General features: G+C 53.4%; 2 protein-coding genes across 2 annotated transcripts; both read right to left on the bottom strand.

Moving 5' to 3' along the window:
- Positions 1 to 493: 493 nt before the first annotated feature.
- On the bottom strand, positions 494 to 5,234 carry LOC149271660 (uridine-cytidine kinase-like 1). Its single transcript, XM_089507225.1, has 13 exons — positions 5,202 to 5,234; positions 4,521 to 4,691; positions 4,298 to 4,369; positions 3,847 to 4,036; positions 3,658 to 3,719; positions 3,418 to 3,434; positions 2,174 to 2,272; positions 1,848 to 1,941; positions 1,604 to 1,666; positions 1,355 to 1,477; positions 1,050 to 1,157; positions 804 to 960; positions 494 to 564 (listed from the first exon to the last, which is right to left on the bottom strand). The coding sequence occupies exons 1-13, from the start codon at positions 5,217 to 5,219 to the stop codon at positions 494 to 496; spliced, it is 1,245 nt and encodes a 414-aa protein (XP_089363351.1). The 5' UTR covers positions 5,220 to 5,234.
- A 619-nt stretch (positions 5,235 to 5,853) lies between these two features.
- On the bottom strand, positions 5,854 to 16,057 carry LOC149271659 (zinc finger protein 512B-like). Its single transcript, XM_089507224.1, has 20 exons — positions 16,031 to 16,057; positions 15,669 to 15,717; positions 14,938 to 15,069; positions 14,080 to 14,153; positions 13,669 to 13,797; positions 13,258 to 13,469; positions 12,982 to 13,115; positions 11,492 to 11,617; positions 11,250 to 11,374; positions 10,989 to 11,081; positions 10,438 to 10,536; positions 10,098 to 10,325; positions 9,839 to 10,036; positions 9,551 to 9,652; positions 9,398 to 9,460; positions 9,124 to 9,222; positions 8,735 to 8,883; positions 7,176 to 7,246; positions 6,954 to 7,014; positions 5,854 to 5,977 (listed from the first exon to the last, which is right to left on the bottom strand). Exons 1-20 carry the CDS (start codon positions 16,055 to 16,057, stop codon positions 5,854 to 5,856), a joined length of 2,295 nt encoding a protein of 764 aa, XP_089363350.1.
- Positions 16,058 to 17,267: the final 1,210 nt, after the last annotated feature.

The raw sequence follows: 17,267 nt of genomic DNA, 5'->3' as shown, positions 1-17,267 counted from the left end.
GTGGACACGAAGAGGACTCAGGACCCCCACAGAAACATCACGCCAGCAGGGGGGGGGCGCGGCAGGAACTCCCCCCGCGAAGAAAAACCCACAACGGCTCAATATGGTATTCTGCACAAAATGAGATTTCAGCTACAAAGTGAAGCAATTGCCATAGCAACCAACGTCCCACTCGACACATAAACTTTACTCTCCTTACGCATAGAACCCAAAAATGAACAGGAAAAAAAATGGCTGTTGTCCGTGTTTTAAGGTTGACATTAAGGGACTAATTGCCCCGATTAATGAACGGCATAACGGGGCAGGAAATAGTAAAATGAGCATTTCTCTCCCAGGAACCTCTCGTCTCGCTGTTCCATGCAACACCTTCTTTGTAAGGAATTTTACACGAAACCCGTCCTTTTTAAATTTATTGTAAAACACAATCGCTGGGGCAGAATCCCACCCAGGGGCAGTTATTACGGAGGGGCGGCGGGTCTGCGGTGCGAGTGGGTCAAGCCGGGTCATCATCATCGCTCCAGTCTGCAGGGGCGTCCGTCCCGAAGTAACGATCCCCAAAATTACCTGCCAAGAAGACAAGGAACAGGCGCTGATGAGTGGAGGCGAGACGAGGGGGATTTGGGGGTAGATGTGTTTATTATACCTACTACCTAACGAGATGTGAAGGAACATGCACAGCCCAGGGGTAGAGAGAACATGCCCAGCCCAGGGGTAGAGAGAACATGCCCAGCCCAGGGGTAGAGGGGCCGTTTTAGAGGGAAAGATGGGTTCGGTGGAAGCCCCCCTGTCCGCGGCAGACGTACCGATTCCTGGGATTATGCGAAACATGTCATTGACCTTCTTGTCCACGGCGGTGGTGAGGATCCGGACGCGGGGGAACGCGTACGCCACGGAGTGCACACCCAGCTCGGCCATGAGAAGAGACAGCAGGAAGATCTTTTCTTCCGGAACCTCGTGGTCCTGTCGGGACAAGAAGAGCAGCTGAGAGAAGGGAGAGCCGGACGGGGCTCGGCACGCGGACACATTCAGACCTCCAAAAGCCCTCTCACCAGCAGCACCCGGACGGCCATCATAGCAGCGGCCCCTGTGGACACCGTGCAGTCCATCAGGATAACGTGGTCCTCGCTGATATCCTTCGGAAGCCTCAAGTAATGCAGCTGAAGGGAAGAGGGGAACGGGAGAAGAGGCGGTCAGACGGGGGGCGGTCAGGCGGGGAGCAGGAGACGAGGCGGTCAGACGGGGAGCAGGAAAAGTGCGGACGGGGGCCGCGGCTGATCCCCTCTAATCCACATTCGTAGATCCAACAGGGACCCTCGAGGACCCCAAAATCTCCATGGACCCCCCATGTTGTCACCTCTGGCTCCCCAGTGCTGGGGTTGGTTTGGATGAGGATGGTTCCAATCCGGACATCTTTGCAGACGGCCCTTAGCGCCGGCTCCATGGTCTCTCCGGCTCGCAATATGGAGACCCCGGTGATCTAAATTAAAAAAAAAAAAAAAAAAAAGGGTCCAGGGGTCAGAAACATCGCATCGGCAGGCCCAGGGAATCCCCCCGTCACACTCACACATATCCCCCTCATCGCACATACTGTACTCACACTCACCCGTTTGCCGTCATACGTCCGTCCGTGGTAGTCGTGTCCTTGCGGAGTCTGAACGGTGCAGCTCTGGGGAGAGAGACACAATCTACCGGAAACCTGGGCCGTGCGGCAGATCCTGGAGCACTCACACATATAGCGCCAACAGATTCAGTAGCGCTGTTAGTAACTAACAAACATCTTCTCCATTTATTTCCCCCCCCAGTAATCCTGCCTCGTTTCCACAGAGACATGGTCACTCCACACTCACCCGGAACGGCAGGAAGGAGAGCGCATGCTCAATGAGGAGACGCATCAGACGCCGGGAATAGAAAATGAACTCATCCCGACTCGTTTCTCTATTCCTGTGAAAAAACATCCCAGAAATCACCGGAAACGGTCACATGCATCACCCCAAAGTCACCCACAGATAACACGTTACACGCAGAACGCCCCGCATTTGGTCTCTGTGTCCTTTTAAATACCCGCATGGCACGTGTCACGTATCGCCGCCCCCCCGGGTTCACTTGCGTGATTTTAACATGTTGTACACGTGACGTGTGACAGGCCTCCTCCGTGCGCACGCGGATGCCATACCTGATGATAGTGTGCATGACGCTGACCTGCGGGGTCTCTTTCAACACGCTAAGGGTACGTGGCAGGGGATGGGACTGGTGGGCAGATGCCAGGGCCGCCCTATAGCGTGGGGGAGAGAAGACATGAGTTCTGGGTACTTACCCTCCAACATACCCCGAGCTGCCCCCGGCACACAGCTCGCACTCCACACCCCAGATCACGCATGTTGGCGCCACGAGAACTCACCGTTCAGTCTGTAGCCTGAAATCACGTTATTTATAATAGTTCTAGGTTATGTTCTAGATTGTTACACCGTCTCCGCGTGTCGTCTGTACCATCGTCATCAAACTGCAGAATCTACAGCTAACACGTGACACACACTACGGCACGCGGCATGCAGAGCAGGTTTTAGAGCCAAACTGCACACGTATGTAATAAACTGTACACGTATGTAATAAAATGCCCCGGCTCGGTAGGGGGATGTTAGGCAGCGGTGAACACGCAAGGCATGTTAGTTTATGTAAAAACACATGCAGGGTGTACACGGATCTCACATGTCCCATCGGAGCTTCCGCTGGCTCAGGGGATGGGCAGAGAAGGACGCCATGATGAAAGGGTGGAGAGTACGTGGAGGAGAGATGGGGAGGAAGGGAGAGAGATGGAACGGAGAGCATGAGTGAGTGTGAGAGAGAGACAGTCCGCGGGATCTATAGGAGGATATATGATATGGAATCCGCGGGCCTGGGACTCTGAGCTGGTTGAGGATTGTCGGAGTGAAAGTCCACTGCAGCTGGAGAGCCAGCAAGTACGCTGAGCCATTCCGACACTCAAGGCAGCGGGGACTGAACGCCTGGGGCCACAGTGGCTCCTGGGGGCCATTCTGCAGGATTTGGGAGATGTAATATAATGTGGTGCTCTTACAAGCACGGGGGAGTCATTGTCCGATTGTCTGCAGGGGGATCACATCGAGGTGCTTCCTGTGTCAGCAGCGCGGGCGACCACAGGAAGGAGGGGGCGGCTTCCTGTACTCATCACCAAGCCCCCACCAGCACAACATACCCCAGGCCAGGGTGTGTGAGCGGCTACAAGAGACGGGGGAGAGTGCAGAGCAGGGAGGGAGGGGATTAAGAATAATGAAAAGAAGCAAAGGACACAAAATCAATAAAGAAAACAACACTTGGGGCACGGGGGCCAGGACCCCCTCCCTGATGCCCGACTGCCACCGGCTGCTCAGAGAGGGGTAAAGGGGTTGGGGAGTCTCTTACCTGACGCTCAGCTCCCTCTGCAGCAGTGGGACAGACAGACAGACAGTGAAAAGGAGCTATGGACAGACAGACACCGAAAAGGGGACATGGACAGACAGACCGTGAAAAGGGAGCACAGAAAGACTGTGATAAAAGGAGTATTGATGGACAGATATGAAATGAGGAGTAGGGGGTCCGAGGGGCATCTTGGGGTTACAGCACAGGATGATCTGGGCCCCGGCGGGAGCCGCCTTCACTCACCTCCTCCAGCTGGCTGTGTACGTGCTGCACAATCAACTCGATGGCCACCGTGTTCCCGCTGCCTGAAACAGAGATGAGGGAGAGGGGAAGATGGACGTGTGGGGAGAGAAGATGGACAAAAGGACAAAGATGGGGGGGCAACAGAAGGGAGAAGAGGGGCAGGAACCCTGACCCCGTATGAAGCTTCACCTCTGGGCACCACAATGTCTGCCAGGCGCATGGTGGGCTGTATGTGCTGATCAAACGCCGGTTTCACGAACGCGTGGTACTGCTTGAGGACGCCCTCGATGTCTCGGCCTCGCTCGGAGATGTCTCTGCGGAGTCGTCTCACCAGGCGGATGTCGGAGTCCGTGTCCACGAAAATCTTCATGTCTAAGAGCTGTGGGGACGAGTCACAAGCTGCGGTGCTACGCGGACTCTCTCCCACCCGCCCGCGGACTCTCTCCCACCCGCCCCGGGTCATTCTGATCTTATTAATTTTCTTTGTATTATCTATGCAAGTTAAAACAAGAACTCTACGTTTTGTAACTCTGAGGTTTAGTTAAACGTTGCTGGGTCTCTGCGGCCCGGCTTTATACGAGGGGGTCTGCTTATCACCTGCTGCTGGCACTAAAACGAGGGACAACCCGTGGACCATCACCTTCAGGAGTTCCGTGTGAGCGAAGGCCATGATCCCCTCAAAGATGATCACGTTGGCTCCATACAAGGTTTTCTGCGCGAGACAGAAAGGAGGTGTCATCATCCAGAATCCTTACTCATCATTTACAAACCGTCCTCAACCCCAGTTATCCCCCAGCCCAACGCCCTCCTCGTCCTCCTGTCCCCAGCGCCCTCCACGTTCCTCCTGCCCCCAGCGCCCTCACCCACTCCTTGTGGCGGCTGTGGGTGGTAAAGTCGTAGGTTGGGATTTTCACGCTTTTTCCCTGTTTCAGCTTCTTCAGAGTATTGATAATCAGGTCGAAGTCAAAGGCGTCTGGGTGATCGAAATTGTAGTCGTTGTTGGCGGCCCGAGCCTCCTGCTCCTCTGTCAGCACCTGAGAGGTTTGGGGAAAAAAGACATAAAGGCTCAGCGAGGGGCTGGCGGACCCCCGACATCGCTGATCCTAAACCCCAGGGTTAAAGTCACAGGCTAGGTGGGCCGGGACACCGTTCAAGCCACGGGACCCCCAGCTCTCACATCTACAGGGCAGAACGTCCGTTCAGAGGTCACGGGGACCTCAAACATCCCTCCAGTTGGTGGCCACCGACATCCGGCGCCCAGTTGCGTATCTGGGTGTACTCTGTGCTGTGCACACGCAGACCATGTATGTTCCAGGGAACGTGACCTGGAGGCTGCGGCACAGCCTGGAAAAATTAATGCTACAAGCTTAGCTCCGGAGCGCGAGCTCTGCATCCTATGCCTGAAACACACCGGGCACAGAATGTCCGTGAACACACAGCACGGCGCTCTAGAGCACAGACAGCCCCGGGAGCAATGGTTCTAGACTGCTGTGCACCTAGTTCTAGATCCCCTGCCCGCAGCGCGCTGACCCCCCCCGGCGTACTTTGTAGAAGGCGTCCATAGACAGGAGGACCACCCAGGGCACGTCCAGAGCTTCAATGATCATCCTGGCCACGGTGGTTTTACCCGACGCGCTTCCACCTCCCAGGCCTGAAACAGAGAGGCAGACGAGAAGTCGCGCAAGCGCAGGGTGATAGATGGGGAGGGGAAGGGGACAGGGACGGGGCCAAAGCGACAGATAGGGGGCCACTCTCTGTCTGCTGTATAGAGGGGCCGGACAACTATTGCCCAGAGGGTCTCTCACCAATCACAAAGGCCTCCTTGGACTGCGCCCCGTGCTCGTTGTACCATGGTGGGCGCCCGGCCGTGTAGATGGTTCGCTTGCTGGTCCGGAGTAAGGGGGGCTCTGACTTGCACTGGCTGGTGGTGCGTCGGCGGGAAGACCGTCCGGGGCTGATGGGGGGCAGCAGGGAGTGAGGGGCTTCCGTGCTGCTGGCAAAGGCGGCGGGTGAGGAAACAATGAAAAAGGCGCGGGGTGAAACAAGATGGAGGGAGAAGCCCATCGGTCCAAACACAGAAAATCTCTATTTTTGCAGAAATGGGTTCAATGAGTAGAACTCGATAATAACCAAGTGGCCTGATCCTGATCTGTGAATTGTGCTGTGATGGCAACTGCCCAGGGAGGGGTAAGAGTGTCAGTGATACAGCAGGGTAAGCGACTCGGAGGCATCCGCCAGGGATCTAAATAACTTTCTAAGTCTGTGAGTGTCAGTGAGCTCTGGGGGACCGGACCTGTCTGCCCCCGGTAACCGGACCCGTCTGGACACAAGGACTTAACCGGTACCGGCATGAGCAGATACCACACAACACAAATACAGACTGGCACCTCTATGACTCCAGCAAACCAGCAGACAACGCACCTCTAGGACAGCAAGGGGTGACACCTCTAGGAGACAGTAGCGGCTCAGGTAGGTGGCAGCCTTGTTTGGGAATTACCTGTTGCCCCCATCCAGGGTCCAGCAGCCAGCCGCCCCCGGGCAAATTCATCCTAAAGCCCCTGCCGGCCCTGCTCCGAGGATCAGCTTCCAGCGGATATTAATAGTGAGGATGTTATAAAAATGGAAGCAGAATACACACAACCAATCAACGCACACGGGTCTGCTGCCAGACGGCACACGCTTCTGACCCGTGGTACGTGTGTTTACACACACGTCTGACCCAGGGGTACATGTATTTACACACATGCCTGACCAGAGGTTACATGTATTTACACACACGCCTGACCTCAGGGCTCTAAAGAGTTTTAGCTCTGAGTCACCTCTGGGTCACCTGTTGGGTGTTTTGGAGTCACCTGTTGGGTGTTTTGGAGTCACCAGCGTGCAAGTAGGGACCTGCGACATACCAGAATTATGGAAATGTCACTAAAGTATTTAAAAGTCCTGCCCATTCATAGGGAGAAAACATTAACTTCACGGATATTTACCCCTAACGAATGTGATCAAATTATTATTCATATAATCAGATCTGCGGCCGGCAGGGGCAATAACCTGCAGACGCGCGTCACTGGGGTATGTATCACACACGGACGGCATTTTGTGGCGTATTTTGCTTTTAAAACATTTTTTATTTCCGGTGTTTAACCCACGTCATGCCATGTGGTGGGAATTACATTAGCACGCATATGAGAGCACCTTCACCTACATTTCCTATTTGCCCCGTTACTATGGTGACTACACTCCATGGTAACCAGGTTTCCATGGTCACCAGTTTCCTGCCTCCCCAGGAGCTCTCTCACCTTTCACTGCCCCCGGACTCCTTTCCTGGACGGGCCTGCTCGGGCTCCGCCATTCCCCGAGCTGTCACAAGGGGAAAGAGGGTGATGGGAGTCGTAGTTCAGCACACTTGTCTCAAGTTATGACGGTAAAGCACTGAACTACATGTTCCAGCATCCCCCGCGACACATGCACTCCTCCGCCCGATGCACACTGGGAGAGGTAGTTCAAAACACACACCTCACCCCGGATACTCGGGCACTGATTGGCTGCAGCCGAATCAAAGCTCCCGGTATCCCCTGATGGGTCCTTTACCCTTAGAAATAAGAATAAAGGCGGTTTGTGAACAGGGATTAGCACAATGTGAAATTGTTAAATAAAGTGCCCCATGAAGTCCTCACCTCGTGCCATGTTTTGGGAACATTTCTGGGGGTGACTGGAGGGTTAACGGGTACAGGGGCTCCAAACCCCTGCCCCGAGAGCAGCTGGGGGACTTACTAAACCATGCTGGTGTTTGTGGGCCGCCGGGGCCATTGGGGTATTCCAGGGCTTCAACAAGCTGAACGTTTTCACGATATAAAGGAAATAAGAAACAGAGCGGCGTCTGGGCAGGGGAGGTTCTGGGCTTCCCCTTCGATTGGATAGTAAGCTCCCCATAAATACGTGAGCCAGATTTCGGTTCCTGACGAGAAACCAAATTCATATAAAAACGCGTTTTTTTTTGTTAAATTGAAGTATTTGTTTTATTGAACAGATAGAACGTGACACATCCAGCGTTAACCCTTTGGGAGCGTGGTCCTCACTGGCCCCGAAATCTAAAAAAACCCCACACCCTAATTTATTGCACGCATAAAAAATACACAAGCAGCCTAACGGAGGAGCCGCGTACCGATAATAAAACGCCCGTCACACGCTAGACCCACCACACGGCACTCCGACTCCACCGGGAACCCTGACACGCGTGTGCCGACTCTGTGACACGGTCTAGTGCAATTACTTCAACTAGTAAAAGTGCATCCAAGTGTGTAAATATTCACATCCGCTGCCTTCTGCTTGGGACATGAGATGCGCAGATGCCTCCAACCCTCTGACCCCAAGAGCTTACAATCCGAAGAGGTTACTTTACGAAGCACTATGTGTTCCAGAAGCTCCTTAGTCGTGTTGGAGCCCGACGTGAATGCAGCACGCTGGGAGTTACTCCTGGCAACAGGTAGGAAGGCTACACGTATCACGTGACCGCATGACTATGTACACATACATGATTCTAATTTCTGTGGGTTCTAAACTGCAGAGGATGCCAGAAGCCAGACAGGCGAGTGAGTTTAGCTTATTCCGCCCCATTAGCTTTATGAGCGTAACAAGCGGGGTTAATGATGGTGGAGTTGTGCGTTGACGCACGGCGACAGTCTGAACCATTGTATATGACGTCCGACCAAAGTCTGTGGGTGCGCTCTGGTGGGATCCTCGAGGAGAAGGCATCTCCTGGGACCCCCAAACCCCCCAGATATCCTGCCTTCTGGAGATGCGCTCTAATCTAAAAGCCGCTCCCGACGCGGAGGGGTCTGTTGGCGATCGGGCGGGAGAAGCAGGGGCCTGCGAACAGAGGTTCTGGCTGAGAGCTTCGGGTCGTTGGCTCTGAGGTTCTTCTACGGAGCCGATCCCGGCCAGCTATTTGCCTCGTTTAGCCGGCAGACCCTTCCTCAACGTCGCCTTGAGCCCCAAACTGTGTGCGCTCGCGGGTTTACTTGTTTTCTTGGGGGGGATTTTTATTAAAGAGGGGGCTTCCTTAGTTTGGGGTGCCGACGGTGCCGGGGTGGAGGCTGGGGACTTCTCTTTGGGTTTCTTTCTTTGTTTCTTGTCCGTTGCCCCCGTTTCAGACACGTTCCCGGGGCAGATGGAAGAAGTCGATTTTCTTTTGAGGGGCGAAGAGACGGCGGAAGCTCGGAACCAGTTCTGCGGAGCGAGAGTGAGAGCCTTCAACACCAAACGTCACCAGCTTCCCATCCAACTACCTAATGACATACTCTAATGCGATGCCTTGTACAACGCCATGGCTTATGCCCCATAACCAGCCAATGTGACCCATAAAGCAATATGGCAGGACCTTGTACCAACCCACAGGTCCGCGCAGCACCAGACACACTCACAGGACCTTCTATCCCCCGTACAGATGCTCACACTTTCGCCACTCACCTGTGAGTGTGCCTTCAGGATGTGATACTTCACACCACTCTCAGAGCTGAACTCTTTCTGACACAGGAGGCAGCGATACTTGCCCACGGAGTGAGCCCCCTGCCAGGGAGACAAAAGTAGCTCATGCTCAACGGCAAACGGAGTGTGCGATCAGTCATCTGCAGCACTCAGGGTGAGCTCTCATTCAGCACAATCACGTTCCAGGCAGGGGCCTGCCAGTCACTCAGAACACCCACTGTGAAGACTCACACACTCACGAGTGCCCACTCATTACCTTGGTGCAGTTGGCTAGATGAGCCTTCAGTCCGGACACGCTGGAGTATATTGCTTCACAGCACTGCCGGCAAACGGGAAACAAATTAGTGTTTGTGTGTGGCTGAGTGTATGTATCAGTGAGTGAGCATCTTGGTGGACGAGTAACACTCACGTTATTCGGGCAGCAGATGAATCCGTTCTCCTTCACGCAGCTTTTCCAGGAGTCCAGGAGCTGGGGGTTGAAGGTCGGCAGGCCGGGGCGCAGGTAATTCAGCTGTTACATGCAGGACAAATGTGAAACCCTTATAATAACCCCAACTGGGTTAATAAAGAGAGGGGGCAAGTGCCGATACCTATACTCACACTCACTCCCAACACTCAGAGCAACAAGTTATTTCCATCAGACTACCCCTCACCACCTCCCCCCCTTTGTCTCTATTGCCTCATTTGCCCCTATTACCCTCTTGCTGTCAGGTACCAGGTCCTCTCGCATCCTCCTTCTCCCACCATCCTTGGCGAGTTCATCTTCTGCGATTTCCTGCAGATGGAAGATGGCCACCTGGGCCGACTGGCGCCGTATTCGGCCACTGGGCGTCCGCTCGATGTCCTCCAGCTCTGCCTCCACCACTGCTTGCGTGGGCTCGGTGGGGGCCTGGAGCTAGAACAGAGTGGGGCAATTACTAAGTACACTTGGTCTAGGGGGCACCATGGGCACTCACCTCCCCAACACTCACGCTCATATCAGCAGTCACAGGGAGCTCGCCTTGGCGACATCTCACCTGGCAGTGCTCGGATCGCACGTGGTAATCTCTGCCGGCCTTGGACTGGTATTCCCTGCTACAGTACGGACAGGAGAAGCGCAGCCTGTCGCCCGCCGTCTGCTGCCTCCCACAGCGCTGAGTGTGGTACTGATACCCCATCAAACTGGAGAAGGAGGCGGAGCAATCCTGCGAGGGGGCGGGGACAAAGTCATAGAGCAGGTACTGATACCGTATGTATCCGCAGTACATGTATGTGACGTGATCAATGGCTTGTCTGTATGTGCCGCGTGTGCTGTACCTCCTTCGGGCAGCGCAACTTCCCCATCTGTTTCAGAACTCTGCGCAGGCGCTCACGCTCTTTCTGTTCATCTCGTGGGGTATCATCAGGACTGGAAGACTGGAAGACACAACATGCCACGGGGGTACTATATACCCAGTGATACCCTCCACACAGTGGGCACACCCCGCCAGCTCACACACAGCGGGTAATCCGCGCCAGCTCAAACGCAGCGGGTACTCCACGCCAGCTCACACTTCGGGTACACCAAGCCAGCTCACAGACAGCGGGTACACCGCGTCAGTTCACACAGCGGGCACACCGCACCAGCTCACATGCAACGGGTACACCGCACCAGCTCACACATAGCGGGTACACCGCACCAGCTCACACATAACGAGTACATCGCGCGAGCTCGCACACAGCGGTTACACCGCACCAGCTCACACATAGCGGGTACACCGCACCAGCTCACACATAGCGGGTACACCGTGCCAGCTCACACACAGGAAGTACAGCGGCCGCTCACACACAGGAAGTACCGCGCGCCAACACAATGAGCTCCCTCCTACCTTGTTGACGTGCTCGGCCATCGTGTGATAATTGAGACCAGCCTTGGACTTGAACTGTTTCCTGCAATGTTGACACCGCAAGGCTTCCTGCAGCTGGGAGACGCACACGGATCACTGCACAGACCGGCCAGCTTCCAGGGACACGCAACACAGACACAAACACTGCACACAAACATAGGTATACAGACACGCAAACCTACAGAACACACAACAGAGAGGGGCAAGCACCAGAGCTATGGAAGAACATATGACATGTCTCACCTGCTCACATATGTCCATGTGCTTCTTCAGACCAGCCATGGTTTTACGCGTGACAGAGACACAGTTAGGACACGTCACCACCCCCCTCTTATTACCATGACGTAGGCACGCATCGTCCAAACTGCCTGGTACAGGGGGCAAAGACATGCATGTGATCTGTACCCATCCAGATAAACCCATGTTATCGCACAGTATCATTCATGATAAATCCCAAACCTATCTACCCGGGGCTTTTATTTTACCTGCAGCTGGTACTGCGTGATCACGTCGGATGCTGGGACCATCCCTCCTCTTCATCACTTCTTTGGTCCGTACGCACACCGGCCTTACCCGTCTTCCCCAGGATTTATCGTCTACTTTCCCGAGTCCTAACAGGGGCAGATACGGCGACGGAATGAAATATACCTCCAACAAATACCCTTTTATGTTCCGTAAGAGACATGCTTTGGAGAGGAGCCCTGCTACGTAATGGCCACCCAAACGTGTCCCAGCAGAAGACCACAAAACGCAACAAGGACGTTTTTCCTCTAATAAGCATTTTTCTGTGTCTGGGTTTTGACTCTCAGTAACTATTCCTGTTCCTTGTGCCAGCTTGGATCACCAAACTTTGGAAAGGACGCCAACGATGACCAATCCCAACGATCCGAAACATGTACAGGACGCAAGATGTCAAAGAGGGTGGTTAGAATATCCAGCACCCCAGGACCAGTGGTCCACTAAATTTATGTCCCATATAAAGGGTTCCCTCTTACCTTCTTGTTGCTCAATGTGTGGTCAAACAATGCTCTTGTCTTCATCTTCAGCCCATCACAATGGGACACAACATTGGCAAAAACACACCTGAAACAATAAACACAGGGGGCATAGCCCTGGCCATGGAGGAAGCCAATGAGTCATGGAAGATAATATGTCCTTCTGTGATTGGCTGGATCAAACACGAGATCTATGGCCAATTACAGATGGGTTATTCTGATCCACTCTATGATTGACTGCCAGCTCAGCCAATGGGAAAGGGCTATATTTTGGAACTTGTTTTTATACAATGTTGTGATCCATTGCAACATCAAAGCTGGAGATACGAAAACATTGGTTGACCAAGAAACCCTAATCCCAGAGTGCTGCGGTGGTGCTGTTACAAGTGAAGATGTTGGATGGAGGGAAAAGAACCCTTGTAGTTCGGCCCCGCAGCTGAATGTCTCATGGGATGATCAAAAGCATTGGTCCTGAAAATCTGCCCAGCTTGGGGTAACCGGGTTGCCAACCCTGGGTTATAAGGAAACTCTGCTTTCAAGGAGCGGGAGGAGGCGACAGGAGCCAACGTGCGATTTTTCACCTTTCAGGCCGAAGGTCCCGCTAACGGACGGCTGCTCCCCGGTGAACTTCTTTGGAGTTTTTTGTTTCCTTCCTGACTCGAGAGAGAGAAAAACCAAGGAGAGCATTTGGGAATCATCTCAAAGAAAGAATGACAGAGAGAGAGAGACAAACAGAAAGTGAGAGAGGATAGAGAGACAGAGAGACAGAGAGAAAGAAAGAGAGAGCAACGCCAAGAGTTTGAAACAATTCCAAGAAATGCTTGGAATTGGAAGAAATAAGAGAAGGTTTTATTGCAAATGTATGTTTCTTCCCCGCCGGGGACTATAGCTCCGCTCCCCGGTTAATGCCCCAAAAAGGGGCAAAGGGAAAATGAAACATGAAAAGAGCGAGAGGGGGTGACGCACGGCGCTCTTCTTACTGTGTTTCATCCTTTCTGGGTCCTCGTTGGACGTATCTCCACGTCTGACTCCGGGGGTCTCCTTCCCATTCTCCTCTGGGGGCTTTTGCAGTTTTGTGTGTTTTGAACGCCTGGGCTGGAGTTTCTCAGCCGCTCTACGAGTGACATACAGGGAGCACATTTACAGAATCCTACACGGCTCTAATACCCCATAACAGACCCCCAGCGCTGCTCTATTACCCCATAACACAGTTATACCCCCCAAAAAACCCTCAGCGCTGCTCTAATACCCCATACGCTGTCATAGCCCATATGGAGCTTGCAGCGTAGGGGTCCCACTTGCACCTCTCTTTTGCCCCTCTGCAGACTGCTGGTTGTTGAGGCCTTTTCTCCCTGTTGTCTCTGAGGTCTGGATGATTCCAAATCAGATGTTTCTGCAGCTGAGACTTGGAGATAAAGACGGCTTCGCAGAACGTGCAGGAGAACCGCAAACGGGAGGAGAGTCCGGCCTGGAGGGAAGAGAGTCTGTGAGAGCGACCAGTGACATGGGGGTAGTGTGTGACAGCGACCGGGCACATGGGGTATTGTGTGAGTGACAGGGCACATGGGGTAGTGTGTGAGTGACCGGGCACATGAGGTAGTGTGTAAGTGTGACCAGCACATAGGGTAGTGTGTGAGTGGCAGTGTGAGTGGCTGGTGTTCACTCACCCCCTGGCAGCGCTCGTAATGCTGTTTCAGGCTGTAAACACTGGGGAACTGAAGCCAACAGCAAGAATTTGGACATTTCACTCTGGACTGAGACTTAAACATCTCCTTCCACTGGCTGATGAGGGAGGCCTGAGAGAGAGAGACAGAGAGAGAGAGAGAGAGAGAGAGAGAGAGAAAGAGGAAAGGAGGACAAAGAAGGAAGGAGAGAGGGTGAGTAAATGAAGCAGAGATTAAACCCCCGCTGGGTCGCTGATGATTTCTGGATAAAGCTCAGTGAAGGTCAGATCAGGTTCCTCGGGGGGGGGGGGATTGAGGCCTCTTGGGGGTAAGTCGTGCTTTAATTTAATGGACCTCAAACTTGAGACCTGTCGGGAGAGGGGCAGCGAGGGGACCTCTAGATAACCCCTTTACCGGTATCACCCGCAGCTCTCGGCGTCCGGTCCTCGGATATTTCCGCTGAGCCATTTCCCGAGCAGAGGGGCCACCTGGGAAAAAAATGATCAGAGTCAGAAATGGCCATGATTTGCAGGGGTCCCTGACGCCCCCGAGGCATGTATCGGGACCACCTGGTCAGAACTACCCCGATCATTCAGAACCATGGAAACCACACCCTAAATAACTAACGTTTTTTTTTGGATGTTCTCGCTGTCTCGGTATTGCAAGGGTTAACGGGGCTCCAAAAATGTACATCCCGCCCTGACCGCCAGAATAACCTCAGAAAATAAAAATCATCACATTTTCATTGGAGGCCACGAGGGTACTTTAGATTCTGGATTATCTCCAGAAGTTTTAGATGTTCTAGATTTAGAGGGGCAAAGGAAAGACGGGGGTCCCACTGGAACCATTTCAAAGCGCATCGCAGCGCGGTGGGGTAAGAAAATCCTCCCTCGCTTTGAAGTGGTGCCAGAGGCTCCTCTTTATACCACCGATGGCCCCAACAATCCCAGGCGCTGAGACATTACCCGGCGGAGAGAGTCTCTGCAAAAAGGCTTCAAAAATAATGTTTATTTCATGTTAATGAGGCCGAGGAAGGCTAAAGGAGGTTGAGGGTGGTTGAGCGTCTGAGGGAGGTTGTGGGAGGCTCAGGGTGGCTGAGGGTGGCTGAAGGAGGTTGAGAGAGGGTGAAGGAGGTTGAGGGAAGCTGAGGGTGGCTGAAGGAGGTTGAGGGAGGCTGAGGAGGTTGAGGAGGTTGAGGGAGTCTGAGGGTGGTTGAGGGAGGCTGAGGGTGGTTGAGGGAGGTCAAAACCTGAAAACAGCTAAAGTTCTAACCGATTCTCGGACGTTCTGAGGCCAGATGGTTCTCAGGATCAGGGGTAGGGACGGTGATCTGGGGGGCAGCTCGGGAACGGTTGGTCCTGGGGATATTTCTCCGGGTACCGGTGGGCAGAGGGTCAGCCATGTCTGCCGGGAAGGAAAAACACCCATGTGCGTTAGAGAGAGAGGGGTTCTAAGGCAGATAAACCAGGTAGGAACGGGTTACACAGACAGAGAGAGGGTATTAAAGGGGGTGCAGGGGGCAGAGGACTGGTAGGGATGCTGGTAGAAAAAGCGAAGGTTTCACATCTAACCCACAAGGTGCCATTTCAGACCTGGGGCGAGACCAATGGGATATGGCATTGGGGCAATAATAACTCCAGATCGGCAAGAGGCGGGGTAAAAAGCGGGGGCAAGTTGGGGAAGATGGGGCAACTAAATTAATCGCCCTACTCGGGGCTCTCATGGGCTGAACCCACTGACAGGGAGAAGGATGGGGTGCAACCTCCTTCCTGTCTGGGGCAAAAGGAACGATGAGAGGGCAATTAACCTGCACTGCCTGCCCAGGAGCGACTCATCTATGTCTCTGACACCAGGAGGCGGTTTCTCACTGCAGGTCGGTCTCTCCTCCAGCTCCACAGCTCCTTGCGCTGGCTCATTGGGTCTACTTCTTGGTTGCAATAGACTGTCTCTCGCTGTCACTAGGTGTCTCTCACTGTCACTGTCTGGGCGGAGTTGTCACTCACACTCTGTGTCTCTGCGAAGCTGTCTCTCGCTGTCACTGGGTGTCTCTCGCTGTCAGGGTGGAGCTGTCTCTGCTCACACTCAGTGTTTCAGTGATGCTGTCTCTCACTGTCACTCAGTGAGTGTCTCTCCCTGTGTTGAGGTGTCAGGTGGGGCAGGAGTCCTGTCTGGGGGGGTGGGGGGTTCTCCGGGGCATTAATCCACTGGCTGAGGGCAGGAGCCCCGTGTGGCCACAGTCCCCCTCTACCGGATGCCCCTGGTCACTCCCCCGGTACCGAGTTCTCCCCGCTACCGGATCCCCGGTCTCTCCCCCCGGTACCATATCCCATCGGTCTCTCCCGGTGCCGGGTCCCCTAGCCCTTACCTGCCGGGCCCCGCAGTTCTCCGTCATGCGCTGATCGTCTCTCCGCCCCCGGAGCCCGAACTCTCGCGGTACTGGGGGGGCTGAGGGGGACCGGGGGCAGAACCGGGGGAGGGAGAGAGGATGGCCCGATGGAGGGTTATCACTGCCCCTTCCCACCGGTAACACAGTCCGTGTACTGATTTTTACTGTATATTACATTTATATAATATACCCTATACTCACCCCAATACCCTATACATACCCTACACCCTATCCATTACTCACCCCAGTGCCTCACCCTGCACACTATAGTGACCCTATTACCCTGCACATACCCTACACTCTATAATTACCTCAGTACCTTATACAGACTCTGCACACTATACTGACCCTATTACCCTATACATACCCTACACCGTGTACATTAATCACCCTGCACACTATATTGACCCTATACATACCCTACACTGACCCTATTAGCCTATACGTACCCTACACTCTATGATTACCTCAGTACCTTATACAGACCCTACACACTATTCTGACCCTATCACCCTATAGATCCTACACCCTATCTTTAGAATTATACCCCTATACCATACGGATATTTGTTTCCTATGTCCCTCCAATATATGGATCAGTATAGTGCGGTGAATCCTGTCCCCTAATCCTATACTGATCCATATCCCATTGTATATACATTCAGCAAGTGACCCGGCGTCCCGTATCAGAACTATTTCCCATTCTGGAATATTCCTATATGTCTCCTGCTGCTCCGTACCCTATATATATATATATATATATAAGTGTAGTATAGCATTGTACGTCTGTAAGCTGCCGTCCTGCGAGGTGCCGGATCTTCCATCTTATTTCCAACCAACCCACAGATAGTTAAAGACTCCATAATGACTCCTGTATGTGACGGAAAAAGGAGGCAGCGCATGCCGTATACTGGAAAGGGGCCACGTCCAGCACTCACCCCATGAGCCTGTATACCAGCAACACTCCATACGGACCATGGATTCCCAGTAACTGTATTCTATGTACCAGTAACAATTAATCCCGGGTGGAAAAATGCCTCATTTACCCCAAACCCCTGGCAGCCCCAGATCCCAGAAATCGACGCAAATCCACACCGGGAAAAGTGCATCCGTTTATTTAAATAATGGAATAAAACTTTATATAAAAAAGGAAGAGAAATAATGCGTGAAGGGGAGCGAGGGGTTAAATACGCTGATCCACTCCTGCACAGAGGTAT

This window comes from Sceloporus occidentalis, unplaced genomic scaffold (assembly GCF_023333645.1).
Source record: "Sceloporus occidentalis isolate IW3139 unplaced genomic scaffold, rSceOcc1.0.p SCAF_475, whole genome shotgun sequence".
In the NCBI taxonomy this organism is placed as follows: domain Eukaryota; kingdom Metazoa; phylum Chordata; class Lepidosauria; order Squamata; family Phrynosomatidae; genus Sceloporus; species Sceloporus occidentalis.
The sequence above is the reverse complement of the archived record's forward strand: the minus strand, read 5'-3'. Positions and strand labels throughout refer to the sequence as shown.